This window comes from Bidens hawaiensis, unplaced genomic scaffold (genome assembly GCF_021521415.1).
Source record: "Bidens hawaiensis isolate Kalapana, Puna unplaced genomic scaffold, B.hawaiensis_p1.1 tig00017066_1, whole genome shotgun sequence".
Classification (NCBI taxonomy): Eukaryota; Viridiplantae; Streptophyta; class Magnoliopsida; order Asterales; family Asteraceae; genus Bidens; species Bidens hawaiensis.
In genome coordinates this window covers 551,809-573,554 of record NW_027492584.1, presented here as the reverse complement: position 1 = coordinate 573,554, position 21,746 = coordinate 551,809, and the positions used below count along the sequence as shown (strand labels likewise).

The following is a 21,746-nucleotide window of genomic DNA, read 5'->3' as shown; positions in this document are numbered from 1 at the left end:
GATTTTCGAACTCGTTTCCGAATGAGCAGACAATTGTTCATGCGTATAGCAAGTGATTTAGAGGCACGGTATCCCTTTTTTCAACAAAGGGAGGATGCTAGGGGTCTCCCTGGTTTTACCTCTCTTCAAAAATGCACGGCTGCTATCTGTCAATTAGCGTACGGCATTTCGTCGGACGCTTTGGATGAGTATTTACAGATGTCGAATAGGGTTGCACGTGAATCCCTTCATTTTTTCTGCCAAGGTAAAAAACATTAAATTTAATTTTTATTAAATATTTATTACATTTTTTAATATATATTATATGTTTATAGATTATTTTATATACGTAGGAGTCATATCGATTTACTCTCGGAGATATCTGCGTAAACTTACAATGTATGACATCCAACGCATATATGAGGTTCACACAGAAAAACATGGTTTTCCTGGGATGCTAGGTAGCATCGATTGTACGCATGTTGGATGGACTATGTGTCCAGCGGCCTGGCGAGGTCAGTTCCACCGTGGTGATCATGAAGAGCCGACCCTTATACTTGAGGCGGCGGTGTCACATGATCTTTGGTTTTGGCATGCTTTTTTTGGTGTTGTTGGGTCAAATAACGACCTTAATGTTATCGATCAGTCACATTTGATCAACGACTTTATCGACGGGGTTGAACCACCTTAATCTTTTGTTGCAAATGGAGAACTCTTCAAGTACGGGTACTATCTGGTCGATGTTATTTACAACGAATGGGCTTTGTTAGTTCAAGCTTTTACAGATCCAATCGCCGATAAACGGAAGTATTTTACGAAGAAGCAAGAGTCTGCTAGAAAAGATATTGAAAGAGCTTTTGGAGTTCTGAAAAAACAATATTATGTGCTGGCGAACCCGATACGTTATTGGACTCGGGAGAGGATAATGGACGTCGTCTACACGTGTCTGATCCTACACAACATGACGTTAGAAGACGAGGGCAAAGCTATCTGCCAAAACTACCAAGGTGACATTCCGCCACAACCGTCCACAATCAGTGATCAACAAAGATTTCATAACATAGCAAATATCAAGAGCCGTGAGATACACGGGAATCTTCGACATGAGTTGGTTGAACATTTGTGGGCGAGGCGACCCGATGATCTTGTATTAGATTAGTGTTATTATTAAGTATTATTGTTTGTTTAATTTTTAGTATGTTTTTTTTTGTAATTTGAATTTTAGATATTAATGTGTTTTTTTTATTAATGTGTGTTTTTTTAATAATTTATGAATTTTTTTAATAATACGTTGTTTGAATATATTTATAAAAAAATAAAAATAAAAATTTCGCTGGAGCCCCTGCTGGAGCCCCTCCACACCAGGGGCCAGGGCTCCAACAGGGACTCCAACAACCCCCTTATCCAGTTGCTCTAGCGCCCCCGTTGAAGCCCCACACCCCTCAGCCTAAGGGTTACTAAGTCATATCAGTTCGATTAAATATATAAATTATTTATCATTAGTGTCTACATCACATCATAAAATAGTAGTTGTTCATATAAGTCAAACTCACTATTATTAGTTTCATAACCAAGAGTGGTACACTTCATGCCCTTTGGTTCACATTTGATTAAAAAATGGAATGAAATTAATTATGCTAAAAACGTGTTAGCTTAGCTAATAAGTGAATGGTAATTCATACCAATGAATTCCCTAACTCATTGGAAATCAACTTTCCTTCTTAATATTCATGGAATGTGTAACATTATATCAAAATATTTGAAATATACCAAAACTCCTATCATCTTTCCAAACCTTTCTTCTCCTTGTGTTCACTTGCTCCGGTAGTCTGGTTTCGTTCCGGGTAACATAAATCAAAGGTGATCACGAAGTCAAAGGTAGTAAAATGTAAAAAGTAGTATGCAGTGAGTTGCAAAAACCAGATAAACACTTGTAAAGTTATAAGTAATGCATTGAAGATAATTACATGCAGTGAGAGAGACTTTTAAGTTGAGAAATGCTTAAAATATGTGTTTCCTTCCTTGATATTGATTTTGTAGCGTTCATTTAAGTAAAATATGTGTTTGCCTGCCACTCTATTGTAATCGTTTTATAGTAAATTATAATTTCTTAAAAAAAAATTAAGTACATAATCAATTTTAAGTAGAGAATTAAAGAACTAGTTGTACATATTACTTTATATTCGATGCTTAATGCGATTATACGACCTAACAACCCTTTATCAACTTTTTAAGTCATATTCTTCTATGTCATGTGATACCAGCTGGAACAAAGTTAAATGTATATATTGTATTCGAAATTCGAGTGACATCGTATATTTTCAAACATGACACCTATAAAAAAACGTTATTAAAACTTAACACTTATTAACCTTCTTCCGGTAGTTACTTAGTCATTTATATATAGTAGACCAACCCAAATTCCTCATCCCCTTATTTATGTTTTCATTGAAGTTCATGATTTATACTTACTTTTTATAAATATGTTTTTGCTGATTAAGTTTTATAAATCTAAAAAAAATGCTTTATAACTTCTAATGTGTAATGTAATAAGAGTTTATTATTATTATTATTATTATTATTATTATTATTATACAATACAGATTATAAAGATTTGGCTGAAGTCATTGGAGTCGTATATATAAGCACAATAGAGGAGTGAGTATAAGCACAAAGGTTCGATAAGCCGAATTTGCTTATTTTAATGTTTTGGACTTGATTTGTAGTCTTAGGTTATGAACTTGTTTCTTTAAAACAATGTTAATTAGATTTGTTGTAAAATATTAATAATTGAGTTTATATTTTTGAACATGATTGGTCACATGTTTTTCATACTTCTAGACTTGGCTATCAGGGATACTTGCCCCTATGTGTCACACAATATATAAATTTTACACAGCCTTGGAATGCCTGCTATCGATATGAATTTTGCATATGTTTCACATAGTTGAGCATCTGATATACCATAAGAAGGTATGGGTGTATGACTTCTTAAAGTTGAAACACATAGTTGTAGCTTTTTCAGAGAAGGCTTTGTTTTCCAAATTTTATATATAGTATATATAAAGTTAAGTTCATAGGTGAAAATAAGGTACACCTAAAAAAGTTGGGTATCTACAAAAGCCAAAAGTTTCACACAAATAAAAAACTTTCAAAACATCTTCTGTAAAACATTTTCTAATGATACGCGAACATAAAACAAATAGATATATCTCGCAACATGCCCATAAAAAGTGATAGTTATAAATTACAAATCCATCCAACAACAAACAAGTCTTTTCACAACATAAAATCTTCCAAAATATGAAGTCTAATTTGCAAACATAACTTAAGGAAAAGTATAACAATTATTCTAAACTGGGGATAGAAAATGGACCCTAGAAAGCGGATACTCCTTTCCAGATATCCAAACACCAGTTTGTGACCATCGGATATCCTCCCAATCAAGATTCTCCTCCAACACCTGCCCAAACACTCCATTAGTTTATCATTCATACAAAACATTTAACAACTTTGACCAGCATAAGATTAATCACCTTTAGATGTTCAGGTGGCAATGGGATACCAATGGACCGCATAACCATTTGAGGAAGCGGCTTCTTACACAAAGACCATCTGAATACATCCATCATATTATTATGATTATTACTACCATTATTAATGTTATTATTATTAATGTTGGTGGTGGTGTTGTCACTCTCGACACCATTTGTATCTATTTCATTTCCTGCTTTCACCAACTTCTCTCCATTAAAACAAAGCTCAAACCTTAACACACACACAACAAAACATGTTATTGATTCGGTTTAATAAGACGTTACAACAAAACATGTTACAAACATGGTACCTTTGTGAAGGGCTTTCTAAGTACAAAACTTCACCCTTTTTTAACCTAGCAGAGGTAAATAGAGGCTTCTTCAAACCTTTGTCAGCTATCGCACTTATACTATATTTAATCCTTCAAACACACAAAAAAATAAATAAATAAAATATGTAAACGGAAAATAAATGAAAGAAAGAAAGGAAAGAAAAGGACATACCAAGGTTCGTTGCAAAGGTTGTACTGTAAAGTAACTTCACGCACGAATCTTTGTTGACGAAGCGCATTCTATGAAAGAAAATTATAATAATATTAATGTAATTAGTATACTTTTTTATAAGCATATGATTAAGGTACATAAACAAGTCAAACAAAGTAATGACAGATATGATACCGAAGCTGCAGCTCTAGTGGTCATTGTGCGTTCCACAACCACGGGAGCGAGAGTGGGCTCCACAGTTGATGTGTGTGTAAGACACGGCTCAAGATCAATTGTCCCACCAGCTTTCTGAAAATGAAATAAGATAAATGAAACATATGGGTTGTGTTCGGGTTCAACAATTCAACCGCTCAACCCATAGTGTCCAAGAAAGCTATATAAAAATGAATAAAATAAATAAGCTGTAATCCCTATTCGTCTAGGTGTATGGCGTCCCTTCTAACAAATGTGAGGCTGTGGGTTCAAATTCTTGCAAGTGCAACGTAAAGGTTGAATTTTGCTGTTCAAAAAAAGTAGGCACGTAAACGAGCCGCATGTTCAATGAACCGGTCGACGGGAAAACGAACAAACATGAACATTCACTGTTCATTTAGTTAAACGAACGAACATGAACACATGCCGCGTTCGTTCATAAGCAAACGCGAACATGTTCATTGGTGTTCAGTCATCTACGTTCAGTAATGTTTGTCCTTTACGTTTGTGAACCATTCGTGTTCTTTAGGTTCATTTATAAGCCTAAAAATAAGTAACAACATTTTATTAAAAAAAAATTCACCTTGACAATGTGGCATCGCTCTACACGAAAACTGCAACCGTAATCGATAGCCGCTCCCCATGCACGAGAACGAACATTATTCCTCAAAGTAGAAACATAACCTACATATTTACCAATTATATAACTTAAGTTTATATAAATTAAGATTTTCTAACAAAACATAACAAATGTCGGCTGCATATAAACATACAGTCTTGTGGTGGGAGGACTCTGACAGTGGCCCTCAACTCCTGAATAGCAGGTGGCGGCGGTGATGCAGTTGGGCGGCAGTAGCCCGTGTGCATTAAAACTAGATAACGAAAACAAAAAATGCCATAAGTGACAGGTATCATAAAACCGACAAATACAAGACTAAATAGAAAAAAGTCATGCAACAAAATCAGAACCATTTAAGTTCATTTGTGTTTGTTTAAGTTTGTCCGTTAACGTTTGTTGATATGTATTTAAATTTTTTACGCCCATTACAATTTAGTCTAGTTTTTATACCTTTTTAGGCCCAAACGTTGTTTGCATTGACCTTTATTGGTTTGCTAAGTTATGTTTGTTCATCTATGCTCAGTAAATCAGTTATGTTTGTTTATGTTCATGAAACGTTCGTTTATACTGTTAAAACATACAAACATAAACGAACACAAACACAAACAAGTTGATTTTCTTAGCGAATAAACGTGAACAAGAAAAACCACGTTCATTTAATTTCCCTTGTTCAATCATTTGCCCGGTTCAATTACAGGCCTAAAAGCCACAAATACAAAACTACACATACAAAAAAAACATACCTGCAACAAGATCAGAGTCATGAGTGTATACATCTGTGCCCCATAACTGCCCACCTTTAACCTGCCAATTCAGCATACAACAAAACATCAGGATAAAAAGTTTAAGATTAAATAATTTAATGAAATATCTTACTTGGCGATTTGTAGCGGTTACGTGTTCAGCGGGTATGCGAATTTCAAGAGTGGGATAACTTTTGGAGGTTTCAGATGTTTTATCAGGTACGTTGGATGACGATGATTTATGTTCATTCCATAGATTTAATAATTCTTGCACGCATTCACCAACTCGGTATATAATGGTTGACACTTCACTTTTCCCTGTGTTTAGTGTGTCAAATAATAAGCGATAAATGAGTTGCAAAAGAAGGCAAAGAAAACTAGGTTTTAAATATTTATGTCGGATTCTAGATTAGTAGTGAAAAAGCAGTATCCACTTTTGGAAGAAATAATAATAAATGATTGTCTAATATAAACAAGAAATAACACGGGAGATGCATAGATATTAGACCACTTAATATTGCTAAAAAACTTCCACTTTTATTTCAAAGAATGTGGTGGTTCAAAGAGCACCAATTGAGCGCCTAACTAGAGATTTATTTTCAATCAATGAATTATTCTTAAATTTATTTTCTTCAAGGCAATGCCCTTTAAAGCGCGTCACGTCATTCAATTTATTAGACATGTAACGATAATGATTGATACCGTTTTGTCGATTTTCAAATCTTATAAGAGAAAAGACTGACCAATATAGAAGTTAATGTAAAATATTTAGTGTAACGATCATTGGTACTCGAAAACATCACCCAAGAAAAGAAATAATTTTGCTAGCTAGAAATAAGACAAAAACCTACCTTAGAAATCAATGAGACAATCATCCGCCATTAATTTCTATACTCGGTGATCGTCTTATTTCTAGCTAGCAAATATATCATTTTTGCCAGATGTTATGTTACAATGTGCCAACGAACATTACACTAAATGCTTAATATTAATTTCTAGTGCGGTCAACCTTTTCTCTCAAAACTTAAAAGCCTTAAAAATCGCTAAATTAATCAATCATTACTGTTACACGTCTAAAATGAATCAAGCAAATGTGTTAGCCTCGCACAAGGGAGACACCCTATACTCATAAAATACAAGCTAGTTTAAGTAATATTTTCTACAGTTATTAATTTTTACCACCTAAAACAAGATATAAAATGAATATGCAAAGTAGAAACATAAGCTACATATTTCCCAAAGATATAAACTTAGATAAAACTTTCTGTGTTGTCTTAATTCAGGTTAGTTTTTGCAATCTTTTTTATATAAGGAGTACGTTTCATGACTATTTTTACCAGAAATATAAAGAGTAAAATAAACCAAAACCATGACAAAAAAGTGAGAGCAAACATAATAATATGAAGCACAAGTTAAAAAGAAAAAAAGAAATAATATGAAGCACAAGTTAAAAAGAAAAAAAGAAATACGTGCACCATGAATAACTCGAAGCTACTACCAATCAGCACAAAACATACCTGCAGACCTGCAAAAACATATATCAAATCAATTATTGTGCTACTTGAAAAATAATTAATCAACCAAGTTATATAAACAAGCATACCCGTCGTTGTCTTGAGGCCGAGATCTAAACCGAGGATCACGGTTTGCAACCTGTGGACTACCTCGAGGCCGAAGCATCCGTTTCCTCTGTTGAACACCATAACTGAAACCTTCTCTCTCCCTGTCAGCACTCCCTTCCACATCAGCGCCACCTTCCACGTCAGCACCACCTTCTACATCAGCATCTTTCTCAATCCCCCTTTCTTTAGATTCCTTATCTGGATCCTTCCAGTTTTCCATACTCTTCTGTTTTCCAAGATCCACACCTCTCGATGATGACACGTCAGCATCATCCTTCACATGTTGTGGGCCCTCTTTCTCGTTTACAACCCATGAATCCCTCTTAACATGATCTTTCACTTTATCTTTGTCTTTTACTTGTACATCTTTTCTTTCTTCCTTTGTTGGATCTTTCATACCTTCGGTTCTATCTTTATTATTATTATCATCGCCCCATTCCCGATGTTTCACATCTTTTCGTTTCCTATCCCGATCTTTGGCAAAGTCATCGCCTTTCAAGTCAACCTTGTTCTCAGAAACCGTCTCGTGAACCTCAGCATTATAATCCTTAACTTCTGCATTCGAACCTTCATGAACATTACTGCGGGACCCATGCCACGAATCCATGTTTCCAGTAGTTGTATCAGGATACTTCCATGCTCTGTGATGCTCTTTTGATTCCTTGATTACATTATCTGTCTTCACTTCACTTCTATACCCAGAATAAACGTTTCTATCATACTTTGTGTCTTTATGATCATCAACTCGAGTTGTATACCTAACATCTTTCTCAACCTTAGCACCTTGATACAAATCTTTTGATTCTGCATTCACATCACGGGTTTCAGCTTTCATATCTCTGATGCTATTATCCCTTTCTTCAACAGCATGATCGGTTTGAGAATCATTTACGGCTGACGGTAGCCTTCGGGACATTGATGTTGGAAGTAATGGTGGTCTTCTAGTATCCGGTTCGGTTCGGGGGACTTTAGGCATACGCGAATCCTGCCCGATATCAAAGGACGTGTGGTAATCACTTGGACCTGATGGATTTGGTAGTTTGGAGCTTGAACCACCGATTCCAGAGTATGATCCAGAATCATCCGGAGGATGGGAATACCTTGAAATGGAGGAATGACCTCCTGTTTCCTCGTGTGCACGCTTATTAGGTGTACCACTCATATTGATCCTGTAAAATGAACACTAAAAAGATGCACGCTTATTAGGTGTACCACTCATATTGATCCTGTAAAATGAACACTAAAAAGATGAGTTAATGATAGAAAAAACGAACAAATCATACAATCAATCACAAACCAAATGAAGCTACATAATGAGCTAGCTAATGAAGCAAATATTTCCAAAACCGACATCATATCCTAGATGATATAATGCATTTCCCATTTGTGTATATTCCTCCCTTAAAAAGGCAGATCAGTAACCACCAATGGAGATTTGCCGGAACTTACTGCGTAAAAATCGCGTTTATTTTAAGAAAACGTGAGTTGGAACACTGGATTGTCGTCAGCTCGGATCAAAATGCGACATTTTAAAAAAAAACATGTTTTTTATATTAAAAAACACATGAAATTTCACACTGCATATAAGAAACTTCAATTCCAACATTTGCTACTATGAACACATGAGCTTTTTACACTATACGCAAATAAAACTTGCATACAAACCCTAACACCTTGTATAGACTCTGATTCCATCACTGTGACTTTCGCCACAAAAACTTCAATCAATCGAGTATCCAATTACCAAAATTTTAACATATATCCACAACAATTATCCAAATCCCTAACACCTACTACCATTAAAACACAACAAGGTCCATAATTACAAACACAAAATCAACTACCATACACAATGATCTAGTCTTAACAGGTGTAAACGATCACAAACCGGTAGCAAATACAAAATAATTAGCCTAATTATCAAGCCCTAGAAAATCGTATAAATGTTGATGCAATTTGGGGGTCAGGGTTTCAAATTATTACACGCGATTAAATAATAAATAACATGGAAACAGACTGAATGTAGGAAGACTTACACAGAAATTGAATCTGGAGAGAATGAGGTAATTTGGATCGATAATAATAAAAGGTTGTGAAGTTGAAGCCGAATGAATGAATATGAATATGATGAATGAATGATAATATTATTGTTGTGAGTTTATGTAAAAGGTTATTATTAATCCATCTAGTTTGCAATACTATGTAAAAGTTGGTGTTCAACTTCAAGTGTCACAATATAGGTCCTTTTTTTCTATTTTTGTTACACACATGTTACTTTCATGACCCACTAGGTTATTATACCCGAAATATAGAAATCATCAGGTAAACACATATACGATTTCAAACGACAAGTTATTTTTTAATACGTTTTTGAGACCGCAACGTGATTTTTAACATTGGTCTGGAAAGCAAGTAAATCAGAAAATAAGCATCCAGGAAAGATTCCCGATAAGTATCCAAGAATTAGTCGGGTTTCTTCTCTTCATGGACCGAGAACAAAGTTGATTACATAAACATTCATACACCAATCTAACAGACATAGTGACTAACTGACTACGAAAATTGTGTTTACATTTAATGTGAAAAGTCTTGCACCCTATTAAACTGAAGCACGTCCAAAGCGCATTAAGAACCCTAACCAAATCGAAACCTTTTTTTAATGACATTTTTTGACTTGAATCAAATCATTATTTTTTAGAATGACTCATTTTAACCCGAACCAAATTAATATGTTCTAAAATTAACCCGTATGACCCGAACCAAATAAATACAATTTTAAAAAAGACCCGTTGAAACCCGAACAAAATCACTACCTTTTTATATTGACTCGTTGACCAGAACCAAACCGATACCCTTTTAAAATGACCAATTTTGACTTGAGCCAAATCAAATAAAAACATTTCTAAAATGATCATTTTTATAAATGAAATTGAAATATCACACTTGAAGACTATGAAGAAAAATGAAGGGTAACACATACATCGTTCTTAGCTTTTGAAATCCTTTATACCAAATGTGAATTCATTATTACTAGTTATGAAGATCCAAAAAAATATAAAGCTTCAACGACTTCAACCCACTTGAAAGTTGAAACACATGTGAACCTTTCACTTAATTTCTGAACCCTTCATATTCTTTCATTTTTCAATAGGCACTAAAACCAAACAAACTACATACAAATTGAAACGAAACTAAAACAAAACCAAAACCTAAATAAAACCAAATACCAATAAAACTAGAACAAAAACCGAAATGAAACTGAAAAACTAAAACCGATACATCTGAAACCGAACCGATACCAAAAACTGTAAAAACCAAAAGAAAAACTGAATAAAGTTAAACCCAGTTGAAACGAAACAAAAAAACAAATTTGAGCCAAAACGAAACATATTTATGAAAACTAAAGCTGAAATGAAACACAAAAATAATAATAACTACCATGAAACTTTGAAAAAAGAAAGAAACCAAACTCATTAAATTTAATGTAATTTAATATAATTTTAAATTATTTTAGTAGTAAGAAATTATGAGAACGTATATTATTTACGGTAAGGGTTATTACTTCAACAGTATAGTAGATATCTTTGTCCTTTCATATTATTTACTAGTTTTTATCCCCTCCGTATTACGGGGTTGTTTAACATAATTCTTTTCTAATGTTTATATATTTTTTGGATTTTAATTTCATTTATTATAAATAAGTTAATAATATATTTTTTGTTTGATGATGAAAGAGTTTCACATATATATAAGATGTTATAACTCAAGTTTAAAGTTATCTGGGTTTGATAAAACCCATGACCCGTTTATTTATTTTTTGTTATAAAATATTTTGTAAAATAAAGTTTTAATTTAATGTTACAATGAGTAAAAACTAAAAACCTATTGGATATCAATGAGTTCATATAATCCTAGTTTTTATAACATGAATATAAGCGAGTTCACATGGATGCATAAAAACATAACCCATATTGACCTATTCATAAATAAAGAAATCCCATCTCTACATATAATATAGATTTATATGTAGATTTTGAAGGCATATCAATCAATCAATCAATCATACCCAGTAAAATCCCACCGACAGCAGAGCTATAGGTAGGGTCTGGGGAGGGTGGGATGTAGGCACACCGTACCTCTATCCAAAGGAATAAAGAGGTGGCTTCCAGAGAGACCCTCGGCTCTAAGAACATGTGTATGAAGCAAAAAAAGGAAATCAAAGTTTAACAGTTATATAAAAAACTACTACTAATTATAATAATATTAATAAAAAGGTCACAGTTTAACCGCAATATAAAAGCTAATAATAATAATAATAAAGTATGTAAGGGAAATACCATTATGGTATGTGACCTAAATAAGTTAAGTCTAAGCCCTAAGGTATTCAATTCTCTCTAAAAATCCTTAACTTTAATTCTACTTCTCCACGAATTCCTATCCTCAACCATGTCCTCAGAGAGGTTTAGGTCTATCAAATCATGCCTAATCCTCTCATCCCAAGTCAATTTCGGTCGTCCTCTACCCCTCCTCCCCTCTATAGTAATGTTTTCTACGGATCTAACAGGATTCGTCGTCTGTCTTCTCTTTACATGTCCAAACCATCTCAATCTCCACTCTCTTATCTTGTCTGCTATGTTCGCCACCCCTAATCTCTCGCGAAGCACAACGTTTCTTATTCTGTCTAGCCTTGTGTGCCCACACATCCAACGTAGCATTCTCATTTCTGCTACCTCCATCTTCCGCACTTGTGCCTTCTTGATGGCCCAACAATCTGTTCCATATAGCATTGCAGGTCTAACTGCCACCCTATAGAATTTTCCCTTCAGATTAGTCGGGAAACTCTTGTCGCATAATATACCTGTGGCTGCTTTCCATCTACACCATCCTACCTGAACTCGGTGGGTCACATCACTGTCTAATTCCCCATCGCTCTGTACAAATGATCCTAAATACTTGAACTTCGTTACCTGCGGGACCACCTGCCCTTCAATTGTGATGTGTGCGTCTTCACTGTCGTTTATCTCACCAAAATCACAGTGTAGGTACTCCGTCTTAGATCGGCTAATCTTTAAACCTTTTGTCTCTAAGGTTGTTCGCCACTCCTCAAGCCTCATGTTTAGATCTTGTTTTTTCTCAGCAAGTAACACAATATCGTCTGCGAACATCATGCACCACGGGAGAGTCCCCTGAATCGACTTTGACAACTCATCCAAGACTACTGCAAAAAGAAACGGGCTCAACGCTGACCCCTGGTGAAGACCTACCTCTACAGGAAAGAAATCAGTATCCCCCACTGGCGCACGGACACTTGTTTCACTCCTGGTATACATATCCATAATTATCTCTATGTATTTCCTGGGCACTCTTCTACCCTCCAAGCACTCCCAGAGCACCTGTCGTGGCACACTGTCGTAGGCCTTTTCTAGGTCAATAAACACCATATGTAGATCACGCTTCTTCTCCCTATACTTTTCCATTAATCTTCTTATAAGGTGTATTACCTCTGTGGTGGAACGCCCCGGCATGAAGCCAAATTGGTTGACCGTAACCTGAGTTTCTCGTCTAAGTCTAACCTCAATCACTCTTTCCCATAGCTTCATAGTATGACTTAGTAGTTTGATTCCTCGGTAGTTACCACAACATTGGGCGTCTCCTTTGTTCTTATAGACAGGAACTACAACGCTGCTCCTCCACTGGTCTGGCATCTTACCTGATTTGAGAATACTATTGAACAGAGTAGTTAACCACATGACTCCTTCCTCCCCCAGACACTTCCACACCTCGATGGGTATGTTGTCTGGGCCAACCGCCTTAGACCTTCCCATCCTCCTAAGTGCGTCCTTCACCTCTTCTCGTGTGATCCGTCGGCAGTAGCAGTTATTCGATTGTTGTCGATGAAAGTTTGTGTTGTCATGTTCTTCTTGGTAAGCTCTCCCATTGTTAAAAAGATTGTGGAAGTAGGTTTGCCATCTTAGCTTGATGTCCTGCTCCTTGACCAGTACATGCCCATCTGTATCCTTTATGTAGATTTTGAAGGCATGATATACTCAAAACAACTCACTTGGACAATCTCCAATTTTGTCAAATGTCTCTATACCCACTTTCCACCACTTCATTACCCGTACCCGTACCCGTACCCGTACCCGACACCCACCTCGCGTACACATTCAAATCACCATTGGAGCTGAAACAACAAGTTCACGCCCAAATCATCAAAACCAACACACCCATCTCTATCCTCAGTCTCCCACAAGTCGCATCTGTTTGTGCACTCACTCCAAGCTTCCACTACGCTAGAACAATCATTAACCTCTCCCACACCCACGAAACCGTTATATGGAATTCATGTTTAAAACAATTCGCCGAGAGTGATTCACCTTACAACGCTGTTCGTTTATTTACTCGTTTACACGAAGATAATGTTTGTTTAGACGAGTTCACCATTACTTTTATAATTAAAGCGTGTACAAAGCTTTGTTTAGGTGGGCGGATGATTCATGGGGTTGTTGAGAAACTTGGGTTTCAATCCAATTTGTTTTTGCAAAACGGATTGGTGCATTTATATGTTGTTTCGGGTGAGTTTGACGATGCACGCCAACTGTTTGATAAAATGCCTGACCGAGACGTTGTCACGTGGAACATAATGATTAAGGATTTGATCAAAAGGGGGAATGTGGACGAGGCGTACGGGCTGTTTGGTAAAATGCCGGGACGAAATGTGAGGTCGTGGACCGCTATGATCATGGGCTTTGTTCAGAATGGAAAACCGAAAGAGGCGATTGATGTTTTTAATAAAATGGAGGAGGAAAACGTGTGTCCAAACGAGGTTACCGTGGTGGCGGTTCTTGCAGCGTGTGCGGATCTTTGTGCGCTTGATTTAGGGAAAAGGATTCATGAGTTTTCAGACCGAAGCGGGTTTAAACGAAACGTTCATGTGTGTAACACGCTGTTGCACATGTACATCAAATGCGGATGTGTGGAATCCGCGTGTAATGTTTTCGAAAACATGGAGCATCGAACGGTTGTATCGTGGTCGGTTATGATCCAAGGGTTAGCCGTTAATGGAAAAGGAGAAGAAGCATTGGCATTATATTCCAAAATGATTGATTCACGGATTAAACCGAACGCGGTAACGTTTATTGGGCTCTTACACGCGTGTAGCCACATGGGTATGGTGCGCACCGGTTACCAATATTTCACTAGCATGAGTAAAGATTACAACATTGTTCCACAAATCGAGCATTACGGTTGTATGGTTGATCTTTTAAGTCGGGCCGGGCTACTAAACAAAGCCCGTGAGTTTATAAATACGATGCATATTAAACCAAACGGCGTCGTGTGGGGAGCGCTTCTTGGCGGGTGTGGGGTTTACAAGAATGTAGAACTAGCAGAAGAAGCGATTAAACACCTTCTTGAATTGGATCCGCTTAACGATGGATATTATATCGTGTTATCCAACATTTACGCGGAAGCTAAACGGTGGGAAGATGTTACCAGAGTGAGAAAGTTGATGAGAGAGAAAGGGGTGAAGAAGACACCTGGGTCGAGTTCGATTTCCATAGACGATGTGGTCCACGAGTTTGTGGCAGGAGACGAGTCGCACCCGCAAACCGAAGCGATAAAAGAAAGGTGGGAAAAGTTGTTAGAACAAATGAGGGTAAGAGGTTATGTGCCTAATACTTCTGTTATTGTTCTTGATATTGAAGAGAATGAAAAGATTAAGTTTGTGTTAAGACATAGTGAGAAGTTGGCGGTTGTGTTCGGTTTGATTAATACTCGGGATGGGACACCGATTAGGATCGTTAAGAATCTTCGTGTTTGTGAAGATTGTCATGTTGCTTTGAAGATGATTTCGGAGATTGTTGATAGAGAGATAGTTGTAAGAGATAGGAACCGGTTTCATTGCTTCAAAAATGGTGTCTGTTCTTGCAAAGATTTTTGGTAATGTAATCATTCATGTTGCTTATTTGTAAAATAATAATAATAAGATTCAATTGTTCAAACATAATAATATGCATTCATTAAGAAATCAAAAAAACACAAATAAACTCAAATTAAACAAATTCTGTCTTCTTTTAGTATACTCGATAGCGGGTCTAGAAAATGGGGCAGCCTGTGACATTAATCCCGGGGGCCATGGGACATGTAGCCAAAGGACAGTGATCGGGTTTTGCCCCCCACCACTTCAAGTTGACACCCTCGTTTTGCAGAGCTAAAAACAGTAGCACCCCCATAAACACGGTCCCTACATCAAGTGCAGCCGCCAAGACATAATTATACTTCTGCCACCATTGTTTCCTGTAGTTAAACACAAAGTAGTTAAATATCATCCCGGTGACAAGCCAGCTGGCAATATTAGTCGGCGTTGCAGGCGGCATTCCGGCGAAACCGTACGATATAACGGGTATGTTAATCAACAGGATCCATTTCTTTTCTGGGAACATCTTGCTCAGTATCCATACTGGAACCGGTAAAATTGCACCGATTAGAAACAACCATACGAGGTTTCGGTACAAACCGCCCGGGCCAAATGTGACCTTGTATTTGGGGCATGTCCACGGGCTCTCGGGGTGAAGCCCGTCGATGTCACACATGTTTTCAATATTCTCCAACATCCACCATGACACCGCGAGGTTAACCGTCCCAGCAACTAGAGTTCCAACAAGCTGACAATGTATACACATGTACATTAGTGTATTGACCAAAATGAATTTGTTATAAATGGTTTAACATTAACAAAACAAACAAACCTGTGCTGTGAACATGCACCGAGGTGGGATCTTCATGTAGTGCCCGAGTTTCAGGTCGGATAAGAAATCTAGAGCATGAACGGTGCTGATTCGCCCGTAGATCTTGAAAAGCAAGCTAGCAATGGGCTTTCCGGGTAAAACGTAACCGAATATGAACTGGGCTATGATGTCATATCCCGGTTGCTGCATTATAAAACAACCCATTATTTTTAAACCTTCAAATTTTTGTATAAACCCTCCACCCTTGTTAAAAAAACTTGATTAAAATCCCCAACATTATAAAACTTTGATAAAGCCCCAAGCTCGCCTACTTAGGCTAAGCGCGTTACTTATTTAAACGTTTAATGGTACCTGGTTGGTAGTAGCTTGAATGACACCAATGGGGAGTGTAACAATAAACGCGAGTGCGAAAGCAAAGAGAAAACCCCACCATGGAAGTTGCACAAATTCCTTATATACAAAACACATAATCAAAGACAACACGATGCTCCCGATCAATAACACGAGATACCACCATTGTGGCACTTGTTCATAACTCTTCATGAGTTTGGCATGAATGTCGATTTTCATGTTCTTCACCGCAGACTTACTTTGCTTCCATATATCCCTACATGATAAAATCCAGTAAAGAAAATAAGATATTATTTTTCAGTAAGTTTTGTAAACGGTACTTTTAAACAAATAACCTTTAGTGGTAAAAGAAAGTAGAATAATTACCCGCCATGAAATAAGGCGACATGGGTTAGGGTTGCGGTGAACCTTGCGAACCCTGATCCAATGGAAAGTGCAAATATGGGACTTAAATAGAGTTTGCTGTAACTTTCATAAGCGGCTTCGTTCAAGTCAAACTGAGGGGTCAAGATTCGGGTGGTGTCATACACGTGACCGGAGTGGGTGAACAGTTTTTTTGAGAAAATCGGGAATTTTTGGGCGTCGAAAGTGTTGTATTTCCAGTAACAAAGGGGGACAATTATGTAAATGAACATGATAAAGCCGACTCCAACATTGACAATAGTAGTCCAAGGTGTGACTAATGGGCTACCGTGGTAGGCTGAAATCCCGGCCCAATTGAGAGTGAATGCACCTAGGCCTAGACCTTGGTAGCCCGACCCGATTTGCTGGGCGGTTATGCTGTTGGGCCAAGCCCAACAAACCCATGAGAAGAATGTCAAGATTGGGAAAAGATAGCCCGGAAGTGCATAATATGCGAAACTTATAAGCAGGAATATCATGAAGAACCGCATTCTTGTCATGCCTTGTGCTTTTGTTTCCTTTTCATGTAATGCTCTGAAATCAAAATAAGTTAGCCATGTTAGTTTAAATATTACACCCACTATCTAAGATAACAACCAACTTAGAATTTAAAAAATTAAAGTGAAAACATTTGCCATCGAGCCTTTAAAAACCTCCGTTTAAAAGAAGATTGCATTATCTCATAAGTAACATACACAAATTATAAAACTTTGCTTTATAACTTTTTGATGAGTTCAAAATTCCCTTTATTTGATGACGAAAACGAAATATATGACGAACACGAAAGTGACTTTCTTAGGCTATGTGTAGTGAAGGAGCTGAAGAGGTTACAAAATGAGACGTTTTGTGGCGCCCAGTCAGCAAAGTACAGGTTTTGTTTTAAGGGTGTACACACACACAATATAATAATAATAATAATAATAATAATAATAATAATAATAACAAACACACAAACAACGATAAAAACTTATCCCCCCCGCCCCATTTGTCGTCGGGGGGGGGGGGGGGGGGGTTTCCAAGCCAAAATCGCCCATTGTCGCCCACTACACACAGCCTTATATGATATAAATCTAACAATAAATTTATGAGTTTAGGTTTTGTCTAAACATGTTTGACACGTTTTTCTAAATGGTTTGTGTTCGTGCCAACCATGAATACATCGTCATGCGCAACTTTAAAGCATCAACATGCAAACAAAAATGAAATAAATTTCTTCGGGTTTAATCCGTGTCAACCCGTGAACACATCGTCGTGTATGAGTATGACGTGATTTTCGGTTCGTGCCATGTCCGGGTTCGACCCACCAACCCGACCCGTATACCCGCCCAAAACCGAAAAGAGAGACCATGCAGACAAACCTAAAGAGAGAAACTTGAGCAAGGTTTGAAGGCCACCACATCTCCACCGGATCCACCAAGTACCTTCTCAATCCCAGCCCATCCATACCCCAATACCTGCCATACACAAACAAATTAACACTATATTAATAATAACTAGAAGAGTGAGAGCGCGATGCAGCGGGAAACCGGAAACACATACTTTTATAATCATATAACAAATTTTTGGGTGTTCGTTATTTTGTTTAAAACTGTTCACGGTTGAAACCGGAGCTGACCATACATATTAAAATGTTAATTATTTACTTATTTAGCATTAGATATAATATATATTAGACATAGTTAAAATATAGTTAACCGAAGTTTTATTTAATATGAGCAAACTCGTCTATCACAACTTTAATTTAACCAAATTTTCAGTATGGTTTTTTTATAATCGTTGTTCTTGTTATGATTCCGCATTCTATTTATTCTAATAAAGTTTATTATTTATGTCACCAAAGTTATCTTTGTTCATAGTATGATTCTCTTAATAACGTATTAGTTGATGTTTAGTTTGAAGTGAATGTATATGCAGATTTATAATTCTTATTTTAAATTTTAAACTCAAATTTTTTATCGAAGTACAAACTATATCGGAACCTAATCGTTGGTAATGGTTCGGTTTAGTTGGGTTTTAATTAGAAACAGTTTAGTTTCGGTTTTCGACGACAACAAAAAATTGGTAAAGTTGGCTCATGGTTTAATTTAAAACCATCAAAAGCAAACCGCAAACACTTTTGCATATTTTTTTTTACTTCGAAAACTATAGCAATATCATACTCAAATTAAAGATAATAAAATGCTCGTTTTTATGATGCCATTTATTTTAAAAAATATTAACGTACGAAAAAGTTATGATCGTTTTAAAATCGTGGGGGTAATTGGGTTAAAAGTGAAAATAAAATAATATATAAATAAAAGACAAAGGAACAAAATTATAAGATGAAACTTGTAAGTATTTTGAAGAATTGAAAATGCACGTGAGATTTTTATGTTACAATTACATTTTTGTCCTTAATTAGTCTTGTACATAATGCGTTAATTCTTGTAAATTATTTAAAGATGACGTCTTAATTTGACCCTCTTTGATGCATTATATATAGTAATGATATTAATATGTTAAACACCACCCAATTTAATTTAACTAACACTAACCTGAGTAGTTAACACAATAATCAAAGCACAAAGAAAGCTCAAACTCTGTCTATAAAAAGTTTTCATAACCACAATGGCTCCAATCGAGTACGCGTCACCGCCACCGTACGACACGCCACAATTAGCAAAACCGTGATAATAACATGCTCTTTCATATTAAACGGACCCGGGTTCAAATTGAAACTCCGACCCAACAACTTATACTCCTTGGTCGGCAACGTGGACGCCATAAACTTCCCGATGGGCAAAACAGTAATTTGCATGAGAATAGCCGATATGGTTAAGGGCTGGGTTCGGTATGTGAAGAAAGTGTTGAGGAATATTAATATTATGCATGAGCCCACACCCAGTGTCCATGCTCGGAATGTCAACACCGGTAGTGACGTGTCGTCGGTTTCCGGCACCACCAATGCCACCTCCTCCACCGTGCACTCGGTGGGTGGTTGTTTCTCGCCGGTGTCGTTCTTAGTGGCCATTAATAATAATATTATTATTATATTATTGTATACTGACACTCACTCACTTTGTTGAATACTATGTTATGGAGTGTGATGGACTAGTGTTTTTATAGGAGGGATAAAGGAAAGCTTTTAGTTTTTAAATTATGGAATTAATTAAATTAATATTCCACTTTCTTGATATATTTTTTTTTGACATAATTACATTTATAAAAAAAATAGAATCAAGACTTTTGTATTAATGAATTGAAAATCAAATATTTTGTTTGTACGATTCAAAAACTACATGCAATTACGAGTTAACAGACTCGTGTTTGCTGGTTAAAATGGTTAATTTTTTGTTTTTTTGAAATTAAAGTTATGTTTTAGTCATATATATTTAGTTTGTGTGCATGATTAATATTCGAAGTTTTGGTGTTTTTATATTAATTTTTTACTTATTTAAAAAAGTTTAATGGAGAAAATACTGGAGTAAAATTGTACTATAAAATTAGTTGATATAAAAGTCAACAGGAAATTAATTTTTTAACTAAAGAAATATTAATGTGGGTGGGAAATGGGAATGTGTAGTTACTTTCAAAGGGTTGTGAATATCACAAGTCTACACACTCTCGTACCAAACATTTTTAAAAAGATTTCCTACGTGTCCGCATGGGCCCAATGTCTTTCAATCTACGTGTGATTTTTCTGCCAGGTCCACTGACACGTAGATCACCCACGTGTGAAGCTAGTGTTAATCACGCAATTTTCATGAGCAAAAGGAGTAAATTCTTTGCATATCTTATTACTAACATATTTTTTCATATTAAGATGTATCTAGATGTGACATTAACATGGGAAAATTGGTGTAGTTTTAACTTTTAATATAGTTGGGGGGTGCGGGTAGCTTTGGTTCGTGAGGAGTGTACTTGGGTGGATTTTTGTTGTAATTGGTGATACTAGCAACTTGCTAGTTGCGTTGTAATTTAGTTGTTATATAGTAATATTTTCGTTTGCCGTTCAAAAAAAAGATGTATCTAGAAAATAATCGATGTCCCATTAATTGATTCAAATAGATTAGCTGGTTGAAATCTTGGTAATAGCGTACAATACACTAATAGAAATAAATTAAATTTTAAATACTATAGAGGTTTTCGGGTTTCAGGTTTATTCGTGATTCGGGTTTCAAAGTTTTAAATCTAAACCCGAAACCAAACCCAAATCCCTAACGATTTTTTGGATTCGGATAATTCAAGTTCAAGTTGGGTTATTTGTGTTTATGCATCTATAAAAAAATTGAAAATATAATACTAAAACTAAAACAATATTTTATTTTTTTCTCTTAACACATGTAAATGAATAATTAAGTGATAAACAAACATGACCCGATAATATAATCCAAAAATAGTAAAAGGTAACAAAGTTCAATTATCAATGTTCTATTTGGTGTCATTTATTTGTGTTTATTTAAGACCATCCGTACACTGTTCCCCCGACTTTTTTCCTTTGGCGTTCTCGAAGCGCGTTTTGTACAAAACGCGAGTTCTGCTCGAGTTTTAATAAAATTGTGAGTTTGGAGAGGAGAGAAAGGAGAATATATGTAATTATTGCAAGAGAGCTGTGGTATTTTGCTATTACATCACTTTTTATAAAACTCTTCATTACTAACAGGGATGCCACATGATGCAAATGTCCAAGGGTAGACATTTTGACTAAACATGGTCTAATGTGTAGCATTATGATATAAATCTCCAAAAACTTCTACAAATCAAATTTTATATGTTAATACATTACACTTAAAACTAAATTTGAATTTAAAAACTAAACTTGCATGTTTTTGACTAATGAAATGTGCCTCAATATTTAAAAAGGGGTTACAAGAATACAATATAGATAGGTAAACAACACACCAAATAACAACAATATTTGATATATGGAATTTTTTTAAAACAACAATCTTTACACTTAAATACCATCTAACCTTGCATTTGCAAGAATTTGAACCCACGTCACTTAATTTTGCACGGGACAATCATCATACCACTAAATCATCAAGTTATTGACTGATATATGATGA

At 35.9% G+C, this 21,746-nt stretch overlaps 1 protein-coding gene and 2 pseudogenes across 3 annotated transcripts; 1 reads left to right on the top strand and 2 right to left on the bottom strand.

Moving 5' to 3' along the window:
• Positions 1-3,303: 3,303 nt before the first annotated feature.
• On the bottom strand, positions 3,304-9,364 carry LOC143553016 (uncharacterized). Of its 2 annotated transcripts, none has more exons than XM_077043093.1 (11): positions 9,232-9,364; positions 7,169-8,364; positions 5,707-5,891; positions 5,574-5,634; positions 4,985-5,083; positions 4,795-4,895; positions 4,194-4,307; positions 4,020-4,087; positions 3,827-3,937; positions 3,516-3,747; positions 3,304-3,442 (listed from the first exon to the last, which is right to left on the bottom strand). In XM_077043093.1, exons 2-11 carry the CDS (start codon positions 8,355-8,357, stop codon positions 3,332-3,334), a joined length of 2,271 nt encoding a protein of 756 aa, XP_076899208.1. In that variant the 5' UTR covers positions 8,358-8,364; positions 9,232-9,364; the 3' UTR covers positions 3,304-3,331. The 2 variants fall into 2 exon arrangements, with proteins under 2 accessions (XP_076899208.1, XP_076899207.1); XM_077043092.1 differs by lacking the exon at positions 9,232-9,364 and adding an exon at positions 8,493-8,661.
• A 3,916-nt stretch (positions 9,365-13,280) lies between these two features.
• Positions 13,281-15,185, top strand: LOC143553031 (pentatricopeptide repeat-containing protein At5g66520 pseudogene; annotated as a pseudogene).
• Positions 15,168-19,773, bottom strand: LOC143553014 (oligopeptide transporter 3-like; annotated as a pseudogene). Its single transcript, XR_013138754.1, has 6 exons — positions 19,233-19,773; positions 18,057-18,152; positions 16,663-17,232; positions 16,297-16,552; positions 15,946-16,128; positions 15,168-15,861 (listed from the first exon to the last, which is right to left on the bottom strand). The product of XR_013138754.1 is annotated as an oligopeptide transporter 3-like (transcript).
• Positions 19,774-21,746: the final 1,973 nt, after the last annotated feature.